General features: G+C 41.3%; 1 protein-coding gene across 9 annotated transcripts in view; it reads right to left on the bottom strand.

Moving 5' to 3' along the window:
* rbfox3a (RNA binding fox-1 homolog 3a) overlaps window positions 1–15,834 on the bottom strand; it is a 327,901-nt gene that overhangs the window by 44,617 nt on the left and 267,450 nt on the right. For all 9 annotated transcript variants that reach the window (XM_053238792.1, XM_053238795.1, XM_053238794.1 and 6 more), the window contains one exon: window positions 342–590. In XM_053238792.1, the coding sequence (XP_053094767.1) occupies window positions 342–590 (249 nt within the window). The remainder of the gene's footprint in view (window positions 1–341; window positions 591–15,834) is intronic.

The raw sequence follows: 15,834 nt of genomic DNA, 5'->3' as shown, positions 1-15,834 counted from the left end.
ACTAGGAGGGATTTTGTTTGTCAAATGTGCCTTGGAGAGATGAATACATTTACACTTGTATGACAAGTTGGACTGATGCCCGACATGAATTCTGATCTCACTTTTCAGACCGAGGCTACGCATATCAGCTGTGTATCAGCTTTCAGTAACCAATATCAAGTGTGGTAAATTGTAATTTAATCTGTATTCAGTGGGACTTTTGCCAGTGACCCCATTATGAAAAGAATTCTGTCAAATATGAGGAATCAGATTTTAGGTCAGTTTTACCTGCAGTGTGAACATACCTAGGTGGCTAACAACTTATAACTAATCATTGTATGGTGAAAAGTGGATGTACTCACTGGTACGTTGCTGGGCGCTGTGAGTGAGGACGTGCTGTTCTCAGTACCGGTTGGATCACTGTGTGTCTGTGTGGTTGTATAGATGGTGAGGGCAGCTGCATGCTCGGGCACCGGGTTTGGCCCTGTGTACTCCTGCCCGGGGTGGGCATACTCGCCGGGCAGCCCGTTCTGAGGAGGGGGAGGGGGGTATTGCGCCGGGGCATACGGCTGAGCCATGGCCTCTGGAGGGGCAGGTGCCTCCTGGTTACCCTAGAGAGAGAGAGGGAGAGAGAGAGAGAGAGATGGAAGAGGAAAGGAGAGAGAGGGAGAGAAAGATTTATAAATTTTAGTCTCAGACATACATGTCACCACCTATTCAGTGTAACCAAAAGCAACAGCTTGGCAGTAGCATCAGAAAGTATCACAGATAATAAGACATGACAGAAGCAATCATGACTCTGTCTGTCTCAACTCTAATATCACATGATAAGAGGAAATATGGGTGCTAATTTCATGATCGTTCTGATAGAATACCCTGCACAACCTGCCACAACTGTAACTGACAGATTAAGCCATGGATATGCACACTGAATATCCTCCGGCAATGAAGACACAAACCTGATCTTGATTAAAGGAGCAGAAAGCAGACAGTGATGTAAATCCTCAGTGTAAATTGTACTGAGAGAGAGTTCAGGGTGCCACAAACAACCTGTAGTCCATCTACACTCCTGTCATCCATGAATAAAACAGTGTGCCTTACGGCACATTGTAAGCAATATGTGATGCAATTTAGCATTTTTTTTATTTCCACCACAGTGCTGTAAAAAAGCTGAATGGATTTGTACATCATAGCAACTCTCAGAGCACATTACAGCATTGGCCTTACTGGTCAACAAACTTTATTTTGTACCATAGTGCTCGATGGATAAGCATGGCTGGAGTCATTAGAATTTGCTCTCCTGGCAAGTGTCATGTGAAAAATCAATTAACTAATTCGTTTTTGATTATAACCTTTGATTGTAAGTACAGATCTGTGACACTAGCCACCCTTTTTCACTTCACAGGCCCGCACCTCCTCATAACATTCTCATTCCCTCTCTATCACTTTCTACATGCTGGAATTCAATGAGTATCTACCCCTTTATTTAGCTTGCGTGTGATATCTCTTTCCTCACGCTGTCTGTCATTCTCTCTGTGTATCAGCATGAAAATGAGAGCACTGCCTCTTTCTTCTCCTTCATTTCTCTCCACTGGAGTGGATGTAAATGAGACATTTCTCTCTTCCTCTCTCTCTCTCTCTCTCTTTGGCTCTCATTTGTTTTGAGTAACAGAGGTACACAATGTTTTCTCATCCATCTATGAAAATTAGGATACACGAGTGTTTCATTTCTCTCTCTTTGTCTGGCAGCTATTTTGGAAAATGTGCCTTTTCTATTTGGTCATGCCCTTGACTGTAGGAGTGAGCGTGTGTTGACTGATGAGGGTTAATTTCTACAGTAGAGTGCAGGTCTGTATGTGCCTCTGTTTATGTGTTTGTTTGTCTGTGTTGACAGATGAGGGCAACGCTGTGGAGCGGAGTGCTGTTGTCAGCACAGGTGCGGTCGGGTCATCAGTACGCTCGTTGTGTGTGAGTGTGCGTACACCTTGCAGGCGTATAAAGAGCAGCTTGCCTAGAGCACCTCATATCAGGGTATTAATATAATACAAATAGGTGGAGACAGGAGCTTGACCTCTGCTAAGCTGATGGCAAAGACAGGCAATAACACAGCATATAATCTAGAACTGCTATATCAGTTTAATAAACCAGGGGCACTCCTATTTAATTAACCTCATTGATGAGCTTTAGATGCCAGGCTTTCTGAATCAACAGTAGTCACAAACTATTCCCTGCTGGAGCACAATAATTAACAGGTACAGTGGGCAGATGGTAAAACTATAGATCCCAAAATAGCTGCATGTTTCTTCATTACATCACGGGTGAGATACAGCTGAAATCCAGTACAATGCCTGCAAGATACCTCATTCTCATTAAGAGATAATGGGTAATGAAAAAAAAAAATTAAGTCGTGAAGGGAAGCATTGCAGATTTTTTTTTTGGCCATCTTTTATCCAGGACCCGCTGCATGGTGAATGCGAGTGGAAATCAAGCTCTTTTTTTCTGCCCTTTTGCTTGATTATTATTAACCTTTTTTTTCACTGACTAAGCAGCATTAGGCGGCAGCAGTGGGCTGCAGAAATGGCCTGCAGAAGGCTACAGTTTAATAGGAGTGGAGAGAATTGCATTAATGTAAATGTAGTGGAAACAATGAGAGGCCTGGCCATTGACATGTTGGCAAACAAATGAGACAGTCCTCTCAATTAGGGCCAATGCTCCATTATCCAAATGAAAAACTCACTCATCCATGACTTACGCACCATGGCCAGGCATGGAGAGTGACTGAAAGAGAGTGAAAGACAAAATAAAGACGCAGAATGAGTAAGAGAGAGAAAAAGACCCCCTTCAGGGGGTCAGTAAAAATACCAGGGACACTTGTCTCATGTTGTTCACTTTTTCCTCCTTTCAGGATTGCAGTAATCTTGATGCACTTCATGCTACGTAACACTTGCTGTGGAATTTGTCTGTCTATATGTGACATGCTCTACAAACCACAGCTTTATAGATTGCTGTGTTTGTACTCCAAATATTAGACAAGATATACTGTTTAATTTTTTGTCTGCTTTTTAATTTTTTGTTTTAGATATGCTTTTTTAAAGCATATTTTTTGTTACCAATTTTTGGTTTGTAGTACATTTTAATGTTCCTTTGCACAGATTCTACGAACTCTCTGGAATGACTAGAGGAATGAACACTGTTTTTCCAAAAAGTTTTCCCTCAACTGGTATTTGGATGGGGTGGAGAGCGCTATCTAACATATCAGTTCAAAATCTCACATTCGGTTGAGATCTGGTGACTGCGAAGCCCATTTTCATACTCATTAAACCATTCACTGAGCCCTCATGGCCTGTTAATGGGGATGGGGTCATCCTAGAAGAGATTACTCCCATCAGGATAGACATGTTCATAGGATTAAGGTGATCAGTCAGAAGAACTTGGGTTGGTTGATTTGCAGTAACTCGTCTATCTAAGGGGACAAGTGGACTTTAACCATTACAGCAAAATGATTCCTACAGCATAACAGAACCACTGTTTTCCTTAAATTTGTCACTCCTCTGTATACACACACACTTCATTTTACCTTGCAGGTGTGCATGCACCCAAGTGCACACTAGAAAGTATAAAAAAGCAAGTCCTTTCTTTCATTTTAGCTGTTTGTGTTTGGTTAAACTTTACTGAGGTGATGTGCCGGTGATTTTTTTAAATCTCACAGATAAAACACTGTTATTGATTGGGTCATATCACAAGAGATGATACCTTTTCAGCCAGTTATACTGTATTATATATTTCAGCATCAGGATCTTTGCTAAAACTTATAATAAAAAAGAAGAATGAGGGGGAGAAAGAAAAACATAATGTGCAGCTCATTAGTATTCACAGTTAAAATGAGTCATTATGTTGAAAGGAGAAACACCACATTTGGGATCTTCTGTGTGCTATATGGTTTGAAGTTCACAATAATACTGATACAGTATGAAAGTGTAGACATTATTTGATCCGAAAACAATAAAAACCCTGAAGCAGGCTACAACTGAGGTTTTGACCTAAAATATGGGCAATTGCAACCTCAGACTCAAAACAATAAAAAGTCTCATATTCTGTGAAGCTCTGTGCATGTGTCCCAATATTGTGTCCCAGTAGGGGACCAGTCTGGGGTGTTGTACCAGAATTTTGACAAGACATTTTGACATGTGCAGATGTTCTATTGATTCCATGTGTGAGCATGTCTTTCTCTGCCTATGTGGTTATTCATCTGTACATCTATCATTCTCTATTCTGCTTTCTTCTGTCCCTTCTTTCCATCTCTTTCTCTTTTTATGTTGCGCCTCCAAAGCTGTGTCTCGCCCTCTCTGTGGTGATGTCAGAAAAAGAAAAAAGTGGCCGTAGCCCGAGGAAGGTATTGTAATTCACTGAAACATTGAGCGTTATTGATGCACTTCCCTGCCTCAAAGCGCCAGCAGAGTAGAGGGCTGTCCAGGCGGTCTGAAAAACAGCGCATAAAGCAGGCAGAGAGGGCATGAGTGCGGCCCTGCCAGGGCTCTGAGGAGGGGCGGGGGTTCACAAAACCATAAAGTCTGCAGAAAATGTCTGCTGCTCAACATTACATTATTATTGCTCAGTGTGTGGACTCCATCCCATGAAATATTCAGAGAGGTAAATGGAGGCACAAGCAACATTTTCCAAAGCCAAACTAAGTGCAAGAAAGCAGCTTCCTTTGCATCAGGTGGGTGGTGAACTGCCCAATACACTGCAACATACCATCACCCCACACTTTTTCCTCCAGTTTTTTTTTTTAAAATCTTTTATTTTGTTCCTGCACCTGCAAAGCGTGTAATGTACTCAGTCTTTCCTAACAGCTGTGCTGTGAGCAGTAGGTTCTATTTCTGCCATGCTGACCTATGATTTTCCATTTACTCTCATTCCATTTGTTTTTGAAAAGGTTAAAAGAGAGTGACCTGGGAAAGCTAATGCCTGATTACTTCCCATTAGTCCAGTATGTGGTCACTGAGAGCCTGTGTGATGCCTTAAACCCATAATTCCAGCACAAAGAGTACAGATGGCAAATTCGAATGCAATGGACCTGTCCATCATATCGGTGGATAGAAAGTGGCCACTTTATGATGGGGTGTGTGGAGAGATGAAAAGAAGAGGGATGAGATAGGAGGGTTGCTGTGACTTACTTGAAGTAATGACTTACTTGAAGCTTCAAGTATTTGTATGTGCAGGAAAGGCTAGCATGCGCTACAGAGCTGGGGTGTTGTTCCCTACTGCAGTGCTGAAAAGAGTTCAGCACGGCAGACAGCTCCCATGTTATACACACTCAAAAGACTTCCAATGCTCAATTTCTGCCTTTGTTGCCAATCCAAAGAGTCTTCCTTTTCTCTGAACGTACTACAGTGCAGACAATACAGAGTTTAGAAGTTGTATAGAACTTTCTCTATGATTTGTAGTCCATAACACTTGTTCTCTGAAGTGACAGAGCAAACACATACATCAACAAACAATTTAAAAAAATATTACACTATGATGTGATTTGAAATGGTAGCTAAAATAAATTCTCACACTACACCATATCTCAACCTACACCTAATAAAGCAAAACTGAGAGCCTATCAGCCCCAGAGCTCCCTCGGCTAAATAAAACACATCATGGAGCTGGAGGAAAGAGAAAAAATCTCCTGCCTAGAGGTTTCATTTCTGATAAACTTAAATCAGCAACTGATATTTAATACAGCTCTCCACTGCTTCGGTTTTAATTCACTTAGTGCCCTTTCCATATAGTTCCGCAGGTCCAACGTCTGACAGTTTATAAATGTGAAAGAGAGGCAGCCATAGAGAGAGAGAGAGAGGCTGAGAGAGAAAGAGAGTTGAAAGAGGGGAGAGAAAGAAAGGATCTCCATCATGGTGACTGAAGTGATGCCACAGTAAAAACATCCCCAGATCCTTGTCGACAAATTGCGCTGGTAAATGATTTCTCCGATGAGCTAAATCGTATTATCTGTCCCTCCCCTCTCTCCCCACAATCTCTCGGCTGAACCAGTGCCAAGCGGCCAAGTGATCGCACAGTAAATGAGTTTATTTCCCCTAAGAAAGAGATGAAGGGAGTGGGTTGGAACAGAAAACTACGCTACTCATCTTAACATTTAACCTTTCATATACAAGGTAGCTTGGAGCATCAACAGCCATTTTGTGCAACACACCTGGGGAACTACAGAACCTGTTGTGCTTATTTCTAAACTGTTGTGCTTATTTCTAAACCTAAAAAATGGTTTAGGTTGTCGTGCCTCTGAATGATCAGGAAAAACAGCAGCAGTGCAGGATGAATGTCTTTTAGCTGGAACACCAGAGGAAACCTAAGTGAACTCCTGAGCAGGGAGGAGAGAGTATGCACAGCGTGGCACGTTAAGTTTGAGATGCTTCCAGAGTGAGTTTGACAGGCGTGTAAGTGACTGTCAGAGTGCCAGCAGTGATAGAAAGCCTGCTCCATGCACTACGACATTAACTTGACCATATCAGTGGCTTAACATTCACCTCTGAGTCATCTACAGTCAGCTTCACATGCACATGCTATTAAGCTGGCAGTGTTGTGTTTGACAGCTATTGGTGGGGAAAACAAATTGCATCCAGTGAATATATTAAAAAAAATAATACAATTAATTAATCTGAATTTAACGAGGGGCAGGGGCCCATAACCTGGACTGTTTACAACACGACAGCAAGCTCCTGTGTCTTTTAATGACTCATACGATCCAGCCAGCCCTGAATCACTGTCAGAACAGTGAGACTGCTTGAGGGGGTATGGGGTTTGGGGAGAGGGTTGTGAAAGCCAGGTTCTTCAGTGTGTATGTGTGTTGGAGGAGTGAGGTGTAGTTAGGGCCAGGCATTATCGATCCTTTCTCAGCAGAGCGCTTCCATAGCCGTGGGCCCTGCGCCACGCCTCCGGACTGATTACTGACGAGCACTCTGCTGGAGCAAATTGGATTGAAAAAACCCCTCCCAACCACACTTAGGGAATCATTTCCAAGACTCCCATCTCCTCCTCCTCCTCCTCCAGCAGCCAAGCTGAAGGCCCTCCCCATGCCCACAGGCACACTGGGTACCGAGTGTGTGCTTGAGTATCTGTGACGAGACCTACACCCTAAAGGCCGGGCTATCCCTTGAAAATAGAGATGTAGTGCAATCTTATATGTGTCACTGCTACATTTCACTGGCTGTCTCGGGCTTACAGTGTCATTCCATGCCTTGAAAGTAATATATTTTTGTGCAGCTTTTCCTCCACCTCCTGCCGTGTGTGTGTGTAATCTTGTGTAAGAGTGAGAGCCTCAGTGGTGCGTCTGTGTCAGTTATTTACAACACTATGACAGAATGGTTGTATCATGGGTAAAATTTAGCAACATGGCAGTGCCACAGCCACAATGAGTTCAAATGGCAGACACAGTGGCAGTGCTGTTACTCTATTGTTTTTCCTTGTGACAGCACTCTCTGGTGACATGAGTGCGTGCAGCGTGTCTGAGTGATTTCCCTCGTAGATGGAAAACAGGGCCGCAGCTCCATGCCACCTATCGGAGCAAATAGGAGAGGAGACAAAGGTATGAGGAGGGGGGTGTAAATATGTGAGCATCACTCCCTACATCACTCCCTTCATGCAGCTATATTATTCTACTCTGTTTCAGTTGGCTGATGAAGAGAGGGACACATAACATAGGCCCGTGGAAGTCTATAAATCTTTTTTCTTTCTCTCACACACTCCACTCCCATTCTTTCTCCATCAAAGGGTCTACTTTTAGCAGAGTTCACAGGTGTGGGATGGAGCTGTTTATTGATATGTAGACTCTGAAAATTAAAATGACTATTAACTTCTCTTCCTAACTTCCCCATGTTCCCTTGTGCTATCCGTGCATGTGTGTTTGCAAGAGCCTGACAGTGCACTCAGCGAACCCGAGTACAGGCTTCCACATCTCCCAAAACTCCTTGTGTGTGTGCGTGTGTATGTGTGTGTGTGTGTGTGGGAGTGTGTGTATGTGTCCCCTCTAAAGCAGTAAACAACCATAACAGACTGTGTTTCTTCCTTCAGAGAGAGTTCAGAGTATCACATAAATAAGACATGTTATATTCTTTGAAGTCCAGTAAGAGCAAAGGAAGTTATAATTAAAAGGAACACAAGGAACGACATCCCTGCTGGCATTTCTATATTATGAATGCCACGCACCACCACCACCACCACCACCACCACAGTCAAGCACATGCAGATGTGTGTGCAAACACCCATAGCCAACCCCGGACTAGCGCATAAACAGAAATGGTTGCTTAATATTGGTGCTGAGTTTCAGACTTCAGACAGTAGGAAAGGGAGGGATAATTTCACAAAACACAGCAGACATTTAGGCAGTAAACAAAAATACCAGTGGCCTAGCTGGATCCATTTTAATTAGACAAATCACACCATTTTCTCGTTTTACTCTTAATTCTCTTCTCTCCTACTTCCTACTCCCTCGTTAAAATGTTACAGCTTCTACTAATAACCAAGCTCACCGATCCTGCCCTCGCTCTCTACTCTCACAGTGACGAATCCATTCGGAGCAGTTTGGAGTTATTTACTTTTGATGGTCCTGCATATGTTAAAACCAGATACGTCTTCTAGTACTTGCAAAAAGCATACAGTAGATAAGGGGGGAAATGCAGTTTTGTGGATGGTCCTACATGGATACCCTAAAAATTACACTTCCCAAAAAAAGTTTTGTCCAATCTCACCATAGCTTCAGTGGATACCTAAGAACCGCTGCGGTTATAATAAAGACAATAGTTTCAACACACCTAGTACTCTTTGACGTTATAGTATAGAGTTGTAGCATCCCGCTATCTGGTGTCATCCAAAAGAGGATGGGTTCCCTCTGGAGTTGTGACCTCTGGCTTGCTCATTAGGGATCTAAATGTACATCTGTAAAGCTGCTGACAATTGTGACACTGTCTATTGTTCAAAGCGCTACACAAATAGATTCAAATGAACTGAATTAAACAGTGTCATGAAACAAATGTGGTGAATAGAAGACAGAAGCATGCAAAACTCAAAGAGACAGGGGAAAGCTAATGCAGGAGATATTAGCCTTTTCAGGTCTTTTAGATTAACACTGTAACAACATTGACTGTAGCAATCAACGTACATGTTAGTGTAGCAATGTAAAATGAACATGTTAAGAGACAGAGTACATAATGGATGGAATTTTCCGTGAAACCTGATAAAATATTAAGAAAAATGGACATCATTTCATGGTTCTAAGTGTCAAGTGGGACATGGTGATGAGAAGTGAAAGCTAATGGAGGTCCATTACACGCATGAGCAAAATCGCTGCTCTTTTGTATTCTGCCTGGGTTATATGCTGGTTACTTCCTATTCTTGTAATGTGCCAAGTCATGCAAGCAGCCATGTGATCAACAGTGAGCATTTAACATATCACTCTTAGACAAAAGGCAAAAAATATTACTCTGTTAATAAAGCTCTGTTAAATCTCCAGTATTTTACGAAGAATAATTACATATCCAAATTCCAAAGAACAGATAGTAAAATACATTGAAGTGAGTTTGATCAAGGCCTAATCCCTCTCACCACCATCCTCCTCTCAGCTCTACCTGAGCACCTTCATCATTCCTTCTGTCTAATTCACTTTGTCCCCTGACAACAGTTTTTAATAACTTTTATTAATTAGGGCTGTCCAATGGCCTGTCAGGAGAATATTATTTTATTCAGGGACCATTAGGCTGTCCTGGAACTTAAATGAAAGGAGGGGAAGGAAAAGCAAGAGACAAAGAGTGGAAATAGTATAGAGAGAAATAAAGGTGGAGAGAAGGAAAATGAGATCTATATTTTTTTATATAAAACCCTGCTGTGTTGACAGCCATATTAGCATGATTAAATGCACAAACTTACATGCAGAAAAACACTGTGATTATTGAAATATTATGTATTTAATATTAAAATTATTAAAATATTTAAAATTAGATTTTAATAATGTAGAAATTAAAATATGAGAGTGATACGATTAGATTGGAACTGATAATAAAATGTAACCTTAAACGTAACATTAATATTTATAACTTTGTGCTAATTGTTAATTGTTGAGTTTACAAGTGTGTGACTATGTTGTAAGTTACACACACACTCATATATTCTACACAACACCTGCAGAGCCGCAGTAACGTAGCTATTACAGTGATTAAAGACTTGAAAGAAGTAATTAAAGAATGTACATGTCCTCTAAAATACACACCATCTGGTTAAAGTGTTGTACCTAATCTCCTGTAGAAAAGCATTCGTATTTTTCTTTTGATCTTAATGGGCTGAAAATGTGTGCTTTTTTTTCCCATTTATCAGAGCTTCATTTGTATGGTGCTCATCACTACATAGAAGCAACTGTGTTAAAGTGCAGTAATGTGGAAGAAATTGAGTGACGTTCACTAGCCAACTTTCTGCAGCACTTCACCAAAAACCATCAGGAAGCCGTTTACAGTCTCAAGTCTGTCTATTTACTAACTAGTGACAAAATAAATCCAAAGATCTTATAGAGCTGACTGATACATGCTGCCCTGGACTGTATGAAGAAGCTTTCTAGGGACTTGTGGAGTCATATAAAGAGAAAAGTTCATGATGATTGACCAATTTAAACTGGAAGTCAATGTTTACTGCAGTGTTGAGTGAACAATATTCCCCATATATACCTGTAATCAAACAATGTGCATTGCTCTCAGTGGACTGGGTGCAATCGATGTCTGCCTACTACAGTGAAACAATACATCAGAGATCTAACAAGGTATCTATAGATAGGTAGCGGTGATGAGTGGCACTACCGCAAACTCCAAAGTCTAAATCAGAGCAGCTTCATATGTGTGTATCAGTAGACTCGGTTCACAGTGGTCTACATGCTACACTGTGCCGATGGAGATGCAGAGGAATCTAATTTAACAGTCGAGTGAGCAGCAATCATCCTACACTGCTTGGCCCACACAAATGTATATGCGTACACACAGACATTTGCACGTGTACACACAAACACACACACACACACACACACACACACACACACACACCAGAGCCTGAAACCCAAGATGGGGACATATCCTTGCCTCCAGACCAGAGCTCAAGCTCACTTCAGATAGGGGGGATTGAGGGAAAAAAAAAACTTGAAACAGAGTGAAGAACTTCAAAAGAAGAAGAAAAAAATCCAGATTAAAAATCAAAAAGAGGGGGAAGAAGGAGATAAAAGATATGAGTGAAGGGATCACAGAGAGACAGCGAGAGAAAAAGAGAGGAAGCATAATGTGTGTGTGTGTGAAATAGAGAGAGAGAGAGAGTGAGAGAAAGAGAGATAGAGAAAGTGGCTCAGGGGGAAATAGAGAGTGTGAGGCAGAGCTGCTTGTAATTCTAGCCGAGTCTTCTGTCGGGCCGGTCGCCGCTCCCTCTAGACTTGCTACATGATATTCACTAACCTCCGTAACAATGGCAAACATATGTAAATCAGAAGCAGTGCCGGATCCAATCAGGCCTCATCACAAAGCCAGTGCCACACTCCTCCCAGGCAGTGAGAGCCACCATACACACCCCTACTGGCTTTCACACACACACACACACACACACACACACATGCTCTCTGCCTTCATCTCAGTCTTTGTCTTGCTTTATTCCAATTCTTTTTCACATCATCTTCAATTCATGCAATCCTTTTTTATGATTTTGGAGTCATCTCTTTAAGTTCCCTGTCAATATATTTTCCTTCTTTCTTTTACTTGTCTGTTTTTGAAACAGAGGAATGAAATAAGCTGATAAAATGCATTAAATTGGCCACTGGTTCTAATTATAGAGATTTCACACACAGATAACTGCGACCGATGAAACCTCATTTACCTAACGTACATTAAAATATGTCTTATTCTCCTTTTTCATTCAATCCAGAACACATAAGAAAGAAACATATACTTTCGATACTAATGGTCCATGAATCTCATCTTCCTAATGAGAGGGGTGACTAACTGTATCCGTCAGAGGAAAACCACTTGCAGAAAAACAATCTGTTGCAAAGCTGAGTGAATGAAGGATGACTGGAATGGACAGAGGAATAGAGTGGAGTGATCCAAGGAGTGATGAAAACTGTCTGGACATGTGATTGTTGTCAGACTGCCTGAGAAAGAGAAAGAAATAAGCTTGAAAAAAGGGAGAAAGTTTAGAATTTACTTGTTTAAAAACAAGTACATATTGTTCACTGAGTAAAGCGATGCTTCAACAGATTACTTGTACAACAGAATACCTGTCCTGGGAACACTGAGCATGACCCAGAAATACACCCTGGATGGGACACCAGTCCATTACAGGGCACCATGGACACATGCTCACTCACACCTAGGGGCAATTTAGGGTAGAACTCAACCTACTGGCCTGTTTTTGAGTGATGACAGGAAACCAGAGAACCCAGACAAAAAAAACTGTAAAAAAATACAGTACACCAAGTTTAGGATTGGACCATGAAGCTATGAGACAGCAAAACTACCCACTGTTGCTGCCCAACAGTCCACCTACAAGTCTAACATTAAATTGTATGAGTAAAATAGGCGCAGATAGAGAGATCACTTCCTGCAGAGATGCAGAACTGCAAGTGAAGAAAACTGACTCCACTACACATCCCTGTTAAAATTGCAGATTTTTGCGAAGTAAAAGAATGACACTAAGATAAATCATATTAGATCTTTTCTCAGCTTGAATGCGCAACTGTAAAGTATACAAATAAAGTGAAAAATAATCAGAAGCTTTTACAGGGAAAAAAGAAAAAACTTACAATAACCTAGTTGCGTAAGTGTTCACACCCCTAAACTAATACTCTGTTGAAGTACATTCTGATTTAATTACACCACTCAGTCTTTTTGGGTAAGAGTCAGCGTGGCACATCTTGACTTGGCAATATCTTCCTACTCTTTCTTGCAAAAACATTTTAGGTCCATCAAATTGTAAGGGCATCTCCTGTGCACAGCTCACCTCAGGTCACCAAACAGATTTTTATTTGGATTCATGTCTGGGCTCTGGCTAAGCCAGTCAAAAACATTGATCTTCTTTTGGTCAAGTCATTCCTTTGTTGATTTGGATGTATGCTTTGGGTCATTGTCATGCTGAAAAGTTTTTCACTAAAATCACCTGGTATTTGTAGCTATTCATGATTCCCTCCACCTTGATAAAAGCCCCAGTTCTGGCTGAAGAAAAACAGCCCTACGACATGATGCTGCCACCACCATGCTTCAGTGTGAGTATGGTGTTCTTTTGATGATGCACAAAACATACCTTTTGGAATTCTGGAATTATTATACCTTTTGGAATTGGTCTCATCAGATAGTTTGGGGTGATTCAGTCGAGCTTGGATGTTTTTTGTGAGAAAGGGTTTCTGTCTAGCCACTCAACCCCATAGCCCAGACATGTGAAGAGTATGAGAGACTGCTGTCACATGCAGAGAGTAATCAGTATTTGTCAGATATTCCTGCAGCTCCTTTAATGTTGCTGTTGGTCTCTTGGCAGCCTCCCTGGTAGGTTTTTGTCTTGTCCTTTTAGAAATTTTGGAGGGATGTCCTGTTCTTGATATCACTGTGGTGCTCCATTTTCTCCACTTGTTGATGATGGCCTTCACGGTGTTCCATGGTACATCTAATGTTTTGTAATATTTTTTGTACCCCTCTCCTGATCGATACCTTTTGACAGTGGAACCCTGTACAGGCTTTGTCAACTCTTTGCAGACCATGGCTTCAGCAGCTAGATGAAACCAAGAAGATGTGAAGAAAATCCTACAGAAACAGCTGGCCTTTATTTGGGGTTAATCTTAATAATTTCGTTGATGACAGCTGTATGATAATTACTTTTGAACATGAGATGAACACAATCACATTCCCAATTATAAAATGGTGTGCACCAAGGTGCACCCAGGTTATTGTAAGTTTTTTAGTTTTCCCTAAAATTTTTCTGATTGTTTTTCATTTAATTTGATGTTGTAATTTCACATTGAGGGCTGAAAAAGTTCTGACATGATTTAGCTTGGTTTCATTTTTGTACATCACAAGAAACAGCCATTTTAACAGGGGTGTGTAGACTTTTTATATCCACCGTATTTATCTCCTCTCCTGAACTCTGCAGGGAGGCAAGACTTTTCCCCTGAAGTTGAGCTTATTGCAGAGTAAACAAGGAAAGTTTTTCTCTGCTTACTGAACGCTCAAGAGTGGGTGAATGCGCATGTGAAATTTGTATTCCATATGTTTTACCATGCATGTATACTACACCAGCGATGTCTGCCCTCTCTCATCTATAGCAGCGTGTGAAGTTTGCTCTGTGTTTACCGTGTCTAGGACTGTGTGAAGACTGACAGCAAGAGAGACAGAAATGTGAGACAAACTAATGGTGCAAAGTTTTTCCACAGTTTACTGACAGTTGCGTTAGGTGAACTTCACAACCTTATATGCTCCTGTACAGTATATACTTCTTTCTGATGAAAACAATGCAGCTCTTGCTCTGACTCCTTCAGGCTCTCTCAGACATTCGCTCCACACTAAAGGTGAGTCTTGGGTATAGAGAGCCACCAGCTGCCTTGGTCACCTCTTTAATGGAGACAAGCTGTTAAATCTTTCATGCTTTAAGACTGTTTCACTGTAAAAGAGGGCCGGTTGCTGGGCGATAACAATGGCATATTATTCATGTGGCCCTCAGCCAGTCTTAAGCCCACTCGTCCCCTGGTGCTGGATGGATTGGAAGAGGAGAAAAGAGTGGAGGAAAAAAAATGACCACAGACTACCCTATCTGTTCATCACTGACCACACAGTTTTTAGTTTTCACAGAGCTAAGTGAACTCACCTCTCCTGTCTTAGAGCCCCTGTAACCACAAATGCTACAGGAAACCACAAAAGCTTTCCTGAGAAATGGTTTCATTTACAGAAAAATGACTACTAAAAACTGACTAAATATCGTGTCAGTATTATATCAGGAACAAGAATGGTATCAGATACCTTTCTGGTAACATTACCCTTCACCCCACAGGTGACATTTTCAGCACAAAAAAAAAAGTATGAAAAGGTACCATAGTAAGCCAGTGCAGTTCACACACAATTTATTTGTAGCACCTTCTACTAGATGAATATCAACATTCTGTCATAAGCATATGGTCGATATCAACCTATCAAACTGTCACTAGACTGCTCTGTAGGTCACAATCTGCACCAACGTATAGAAGGTGCTGCAAATAAGTTGTATGTGAATGTTTTTTTCTAAGAGACAGGGTTTCCTATAGTCGATCTAAATGAGACTGAGCAGAAGCAGTTGCACAGCTGATTGTTCTCAGTGAAACTCTTTTAATTAGCTTCAATGGCCTGTTCCTGGTCTCACTTTCTGCTTCTACCCAGATCCATGCTGATCAATGAGCTAGTGGAGCTGAGAGCCTGGCTCAAGCTAGGGCCATACCAATGACAGGATTTAGGGTCTACAGCCATTCCACAGTCTCTGCCTGATCAATTTATTAATTCTCTCATTTTCTATCCTGTATTGTGTTTCAGTCCCTGAGGAGCATGGCTGATGAAAATTGAGTTGTAGATATATGGAAACTATTAAATTTACTGTGTATGTGAGGTGGTCCAGAAAAAAGATGGTGGAAGTTGCTAGAGCTGAATTCAAAAATGATGAAAATCTGGTTTCGACCAAAATGTAATTTTTCTGCCAGTTATACAGTATACTTTGACAACTGTAATTTCTCACGATTTGATCAGGTTTTTGGATAGTTACACACCATAGTGAAATGGAATCAGTTCAGTTTGTAATCAGATATTTTCTGTCAAAATGTCTGTGATGCTC

Source organism: Pangasianodon hypophthalmus, chromosome 12 (assembly GCF_027358585.1).
Source record: "Pangasianodon hypophthalmus isolate fPanHyp1 chromosome 12, fPanHyp1.pri, whole genome shotgun sequence".
Lineage (NCBI taxonomy): Eukaryota > Metazoa > Chordata > Actinopteri > Siluriformes > Pangasiidae > Pangasianodon > Pangasianodon hypophthalmus.
Note: the sequence above shows the minus strand (reverse complement) of the source record. Positions and strands in the feature narration are given on the sequence as shown.